At 38.3% G+C, this 6,765-nt stretch overlaps 1 protein-coding gene across 3 annotated transcripts; it reads right to left on the bottom strand.

Moving 5' to 3' along the window:
- Window positions 1-308: 308 nt before the first annotated feature.
- mok (MOK protein kinase) lies at window positions 309-6,744 on the bottom strand. Of its 3 annotated transcripts, none has more exons than XM_005723798.1 (12): window positions 6,420-6,744; window positions 4,619-4,733; window positions 4,185-4,274; window positions 4,044-4,114; window positions 3,877-3,955; window positions 3,744-3,792; window positions 3,468-3,646; window positions 3,137-3,238; window positions 2,575-2,748; window positions 2,267-2,426; window positions 1,997-2,194; window positions 309-1,761 (listed from the first exon to the last, which is right to left on the bottom strand). In XM_005723798.1, the coding sequence occupies exons 1-12, from the start codon at window positions 6,601-6,603 to the stop codon at window positions 1,684-1,686; spliced, it is 1,479 nt and encodes a 492-aa protein (XP_005723855.1). In that variant the 5' UTR covers window positions 6,604-6,744; the 3' UTR covers window positions 309-1,683. The 3 variants fall into 3 exon arrangements, with proteins under 3 accessions (XP_005723855.1, XP_005723856.1, XP_005723857.1); XM_005723799.1 differs by lacking the exon at window positions 6,420-6,744 and adding an exon at window positions 6,006-6,102; XM_005723800.1 differs by lacking the exon at window positions 6,420-6,744 and adding an exon at window positions 5,968-6,018.
- Between the last annotated feature and the right edge of the window lie 21 nt (window positions 6,745-6,765).

Genomic DNA, 6,765 nt, shown 5'->3' with positions numbered 1-6,765 from the left:
TGTCATTGATAGTTATATTTCTAAAGTATACATATTAATAATATTAAAATAATCTTGAATACACTGTTTGCCGTTTTCATTCATTCCTGCACTCATGCCTAATTCATTTGGTATAACAAAAAGCTGTAATGTGTGTTGTGTGGAATTTCCAGTGGAAGTCTGGCAGATACTTGAATCTTAATGCTGCTCAACTTCAGAACTGCTGTTTTTAATTTATTTTATTATTTTTCTCCAGATTGAAATTTTAACTAATGAAAGACGAAAAACAGACAAACACAACAAAGGAGGAGGCTTTTCCATTTGACAGTTATGCATTTTTAATGCACTGATAATAATGCCATAAGTGACCCCTGCATTAGATGGAAAGCTGATGGAGCTTAAATTACCCACTTTCTCATCAGTTTATTCTGTCAGCACATCAGGAGTTTGTCGATAATATGCGAGCTTTGAGCAGTGGTTAATACAACATTATACAAATGGTGCTTGATGAGTTTTTCTTTTTACTCCAGTAATGTTTCACAATGATGTGCAGACTGAGTCACAGTCTGATTTAAAGAGCTCACAGCTCTGAGAGAAATGAAAAGCAACAGTCCCTCGAGCGAAGGGGTATGGAGGTACTGGCCAAGCTACATTTTTGCATCCAACAAACATTCAAATATCCTTTTTAAACCTAATCTGCAGTCAGTTTTTAAGCATAACTGTGCAAAATCTGTTTCCAACCACAACACTGATGCTGAGGACTGTTTTAAGTTCTTGTTCTTGACATTTGTACAGGAAGACTGGGCTTTTTAAAAAATTGTTTATTTCAAGGACTTCCATCACATCTCTAGAAATCTAAAAAAAAAAAAATTAACATCACCTCTGAATGTTTTCACATTTATTACTTTTTACAACTTTGAATCCCAGCAGATTAATCAAAGCTACTGTGTGGAATGTGAAGATTTCCAGGTAAGGTAGTGCACTCTCCAACTGGACCTCTCCTATCTTACTGGGGGGGAATTCCCTGATCTCAGGTTTTCCTCAAAAATATTTATGTCAGCTTCTGGAAAAATGAGTCAACAAAGTTAGTGGAGATTTGTTTGAAATGTCCCTTTGTCTTTAAAAAAAAAAAAAAAAAACCCAGCTGTTGAAACTTCCAGAGTATTACAGTGAAGTCGAACTATAATTATATAGAGGCAGTCTCAGTCTCATTCAAGTAACGTTTTAAACTTCTAAAAGTGGTTTTTGTAAAAATAGCTGGGAGGTCAGAGCAGGGTAGCAAATTGAAGACATCTGTGTGCACTTTTCTTTTTTTGGGGGGGGGATGTTAAAATTGGCTTAATCATTTGATTCAATGTTGTACAATAATAAAGCTCAAGCCCAAGTGGCTGCTTTTTGCAGGTGTCGTATTGCTTTACAAGAAGTTCCCACTGTACAGTGTGTTCAATTTTTAAGAGTAAAACTAAACCTCCATGCTCTTAATCCGCGGCATTAAAGAATATGCCGTTTATGAATTTCAGTTGTCAGTTTGCAGTTGAGATAACAGGTTTTATGGTCTTCTGTGACTCGCGTCTCAAGCACAGTTGTGATGTTTTACAGACGTGTCTTCTCAAGTTATCCATTTCAGTACAGGTCTAGCCAGTAGCTTTCTTTTTTCTTTCTTTTTTTTTTCTTCTTAATGTAATACTTCCTGTTTTTTGGCTCTCAGCAGCCTCCATGTTTTCTATCCAGAGGTGGCATATAGTAGGTCTTGAAAGCTGCATGGTGTGAGTCATCCCGGGGCTGTGAAGAGAGTAGATGCAGCCAAATGAAAGGCCATATCAAAAAGCATCATCAGGGCACTTGGTTAGTGGTATTAATTTGATTCTTCACATTTTTTTTCTAGTGACCATTAATATGCCTTTTGTTTTTTATTTTACTGCATTTGTGTAATGCTCTTGGTAGATGTTATTCCCAGAAGGTATAATGAAGAATTCAAAAATGTGAAAATCCTGGTGTCTGTCATACTGGTGTTTACCTTGGCCAACTGTGACTGGCACTTTTTGGATGTGATAGTTGGCAGTGTGCCTCTGTGAGTGACTGTAAATGCAGGCATAGTGGAGACTGGGAAGGAGATCTGCGGTCCCGGTACAACCACGTTGAGCTTGGGCAGCTCTGCTGGATAATGAGGGATGTTCCGTCGGATGAGGGTGTCTGCTACATGCTTCATGTTGTGCTGGAAATAGAGAAAGTATCAGATGTAATTTGGTGGATTTTATTGGAGCCAACTTTTAGAGCTTTAGCTTACACTCATTAAAGGTGTTTGTCTTGTGTGTCTCCCTCTCAGTTGTTTCCCAACTCGAGCTGGTCGACAGATATGGTCAACTGAGTTTTGTGTCACACAACTTCCGATTACATCCATAGTCCCAGAAACTCTGTGAAGACTCTCGGCCTTCTTATCTGCCATCCTAGGAGAAGAAACACAAGAGCATATTTATTTAAAGCCCTTAAGCAATACACTCAAACTGTGACTTTGACACTAAGGAAGGCTATAATTTAACTTCTGGAAAATATTTGTTATCAGTTAAGATACATAAATACAATTAAGCACTTCACCTTATTTCCCTAAAGTATGTGTGCCTTAGGGCTGTTTCAGCAGCGATTCGTTCATCGGGGTCATAGGCAAGCATTTGATAGAGGAGAGACAGAGCTGGAGCTGGGCATCTGGGGACTAACCGTGAGATGCCAGTGCCTTTTTTTGGAGGGAAGTTGAAATGCATCGCTCTAGACCTGCACAGACATTACAACACCGGGACAAGCATAGCTGAGCACATTAAACTTCTGTACTGATTAGCTGATTTTGTTTTGTGTAATAACCTTAGCATATTTAATGAAGCCATGCAGAATTTTGTGATAATTGGAGTGGGTATAAATTTGTGTGTGTAATTTGGATGAAGTTTGTAACAGAGTTTAAATGTATTTTCAGCCCTAGCTCCCACCCTAGTGTACTTGGAGTACTTCATTACATTTCTTAAAGTTGTAAAAAAAATAAGCTGAATCTAAAATATTTATACAGTTCAAGCATTAATGGAAGGACCTGTATTCACAATTTATTTGTGCCGCTTTCGGTCACATGTAATTACCATAATGAACTTTAATAAACATAATGACCACCTACTGCTTGAACTTTTGGAGCAGACTTTGATCTGGTGTTCCCAAAATATCATGAATCTTGGCAATCTGGTCCAACTCGTTGGTTCCAGGGAAGAGAGGATTCAAGCTGAAACACACAGGTATTATTGACACAGCAAAGCCATTCACACAGGTTTCATTTCACATTTGTTTATGCTGGGGGTGGGAAGACAGGAGGTCGAATTACACAGAAAGCTGAGAATGCAAAGAAGGGCAAAGGCAATGCTCTTGTACAAGGAATGAAGTTTAATTGAAATGCAATGTCCTCTAGCCAAACTTCAAGTATTACAGGTGAAATTCTGTGCTGCACAGGATACCTCATGATTTCAAAGAAGACACAACCGGCGCTCCAAATGTCCATCTTGAGGCTGTAATACCCGTCAGTGAGCAGGCACTCTGGGGCTCTGTACCAGCGTGTGGAGATGTACTCTGTGTGCGGGGGCTTCGAGTACACGCTCCGACACGAGCCAAAATCGCCAAGCTTCAAAATGTTTTGCTGCAAGTTGCACAAATATATGTTAAAAATGACACTGAAAATAAAAGTGCAACTATTACATTCTTGTGAGTCTGATTACTGCAATGATGCATCTCACCTTTATAAGAATGTTTTCTGGTTTTACATCTCTGTGAAAGATCCCACAGCTATAAAAGAGAACACAGCCTCAGGATACCCAAATAACGCCTTTATTTAATAATTTCATGTGAACTTGAGTGTTTCCTTTTTACCTGTGCATGTGTTCAAGCGACTTGCAGAGCTGGTACATGTAGTGCTTTACTGTATGTTCGGGCAGAGGTGTTTTTCTTCCTGCAAGGAATAAAAACTGTTTTGATCCTTAAACAGCTACAAAGTGAGCCTAAAAGTTAAAGTGACTCCCTGCCAGATTTAAACTTACCTTGTATATACTCATAGATATTCATTTCCATCAGCTCACAAATCAAAGATACCCTTCCAGTTTCCTTGTCACTGAAACATTTTGTTAAATTAACATGACGTACCATATCATACATTTAACTACGTGACAGGCAACACTTACAAAATCAGTTCATGTAGCTGGACAATATTTGCATGAGGGCTCAGTCTCTTCATTGCCTGGACTTCCCGCAGATTGTTGGCCTGCTCCAGACTTAACAACAGAGTAAACCATTAGCACATTTAATATGACAGAGGATGTACTTTTTTTTTCTTTTCTTTTTTTTTTTTTTAGCTTTTATTGCGATAATACAGGAACTCTGGGAGGGAGTGCAGAGGAAGACACTCAGTAAATGGCCTTGGGGCGATACCCCTACATATATGGGTTGCTTTCTTAATTCAGTGAGCTACACCAGGCTTACCAGATTTAATGACCGTAATTGGTGCATTATTGTGAACAGAATACTCAACTGCTGACTTATGTATCAATTGCCCTTACAAAGCAGAGTATGGGGGAACTGCACATTACTAACTGACAGCTAGTTCCAGAGTACATACCTGTTTATTGTCTGCTTCATGGCTTTACATGCATAAAACTTCCCATCTTTTAAGCTCTGAGTTTTCAGGACCTCTGAAAATGTGCCTTCCCCAATTTTCTTGATTATTTTGTAGCCTGCAACAATTCATAAAAAAGACATATAAAAGGTTTTCAAAAAACAAGAATACATTATTTCTCATATTAATATTGTGAATAATTTAAATTGTGTGTGTAATTGCACAGGAAAAAAACAAGTCTGCCTAATCTAGAGGGGAATCCTGTGCTCCACAGACAGTAAAAACTAGAACACGCCCCATTGGACAATAAAGCCCATGATAATTTTGGTGGGAGACAAGGAGCTGTCATTCTCTAATTTATAGCCCTCAACATCCAATTGAAGACATTTTGTCTTAAAACTGTGAGAAAACAATGAAGACTATTAATTTATCAAACATGTAAGTTGGTATAAAATCATTTTTTTTTCATACATCCAACAGTCAAAAACCCAAAGATAGTCAGTGTGTTATGAATGCAGAGGTCAACCTATTACCCATATAGAAACTAGGGTCTTTCAGAATTTGTTACTTACAAATGTAGCTTTAATTTTAATGATTTTAACTAACTGGTAATAACTATTTTGCTCCTTCTATCACTTCTCTCCACCCTGCCTGAACTCTCTTGGTCACCTCTTGGTCACTGCTCCTTGCTTTGGACGCTTGATCCCAACTCATCTACCTTCACTACCTCTACTCCTTGCATCCTCATCTTTTGTACCAACTCATTTTGTATAACAAAAGCTGTAACGTCTGTAGTATGGAAATGTCAAAAGTGGAAGTCTCGCCTTTTGTATCTGTCTTTTTCTAATTCACACACATAATAAATACACGAAAGAACCCACAAGAGCAAAATCACTTCGTGTCGTCTATAAAGGAGATTTACTTTTGTGTGACTGCAGCTTTGACAATCTGTATAGCTAAATTCAAACCAGATAACATCATTTTTTAATGCTCTTTCTTGCTAAGAAAGCTGATTTTTAATGTCTTAACTATCCAAAATTAATAAGAAAAGTATTTTTTAATATATAGGCTGTCTATTTTTATTTTTTTTTTATATTTTAATTACTGACTACTGTTTATAGTCTCTCTCTGTCTCGCTGCATGTCTGGCAATAGAAATGGCAAATACGGGCGGGCGTGTAGGTCAACTCTAACGTTACCAATTATCGGTATAATGCTGATTTAATGTATGGGGAAAAACATATAACTAACAATAACATTTACTTAGTCAGTTACAGTTAAAACAGCTCATAGTTAGCAAATACATAAAAGACATTTGTAAAGAAACGTAATCGATGTGTAACCCAGACAGACCTGTCATCACTCCGCTCAGCTCCTAACTAGTTACTTACGATGCATTCCTTTGAGTTTTAGACACCACTTATGCGTCGACTATCCACAACATGCATATGTGGATGCTTCATTTCGCTCATAAGTTAAAAAAAAAAAAATATATATATATATATATATTTTTTTTTAGCGTACTGTTGCGTCAAAAGGACATTGAAGTCGCATTGAGGGTGCTAGCCTAGCGCCGTTAGCGTGAATCCTGTTAGCTGACCGTCGCCCTGGTAACGGAGCACGCCTTCGCCCTCCACTTTGACCTGAAGGAGGAAACTGGAAACTAGCTGCTTCCCTCACATCAGTCCGAACATGGTTTGAATTAAAAGAAACAACAAAATATGGCCTGTCACGTATGAAAAGTGCCACTCGAGCTGAATTATTCGCAGCAGGCCCAGATATATAGCTGCAAATCGATTTCTTACCTTTTTTCAAGAGATGAATGGCAGCTGCTAGTTCGGATGCTTTTTCGTTAAGATGCGGGTTGTTATTCTGCATGTCCGCAATATTCCCCCTCTTAATCCAGTCGGTGTTAGGTGGTGATTTGTACTCATTTCGAAAGCTTGCCCTGTTTTTTACGTCAATGAGCCAGTTTGAGTAGTGCATCATTGTTGCACATTTATTGGTAAAATCTAGACCATTAGCTTAAAAGCATACAGAAACAAGTCCCGTTGGAGCAAAGCAGCCGCTTCACCTACATTCATATAACAAGAATAGCGTTACCAGATAAGAGTCCTATTCACTCACGACCACTGTGCGCAAAAGGCGTGG

The sequence above is a fragment of the Pundamilia nyererei genome, unplaced genomic scaffold (assembly GCF_000239375.1).
Source record: "Pundamilia nyererei isolate P.nyererei 1_Seehausen unplaced genomic scaffold, PunNye1.0 scaffold00010, whole genome shotgun sequence".
NCBI classification, from domain to species: Eukaryota; Metazoa; Chordata; class Actinopteri; order Cichliformes; family Cichlidae; genus Pundamilia; species Pundamilia nyererei.
This window is presented reverse-complemented; position numbering and strand designations above follow the sequence as displayed.

What these genes read in the sequence shown, in the direction of transcription:
- mok (XM_005723798.1), bottom strand. Translation starts at nt 6,603, where the DNA reads ATGATGCACTACTCAAACTGGCTCATTGACGTAAAAAACAGGGCAAGC. An exon ending in CAGAAAACATTCTTATAAAG is followed by an intron (nt 3,647 to 3,743) that starts GTGAGATGCATC and finishes TGCAACTTGCAG; the next exon opens with CAAAACATTTTGAAGCTTGG. An exon ending in GTCTTCTTTGAAATCATGAG is followed by an intron (nt 3,239 to 3,467) that starts GTATCCTGTGCA and finishes TGTGTGTTTCAG; the next exon opens with CTTGAATCCTCTCTTCCCTG.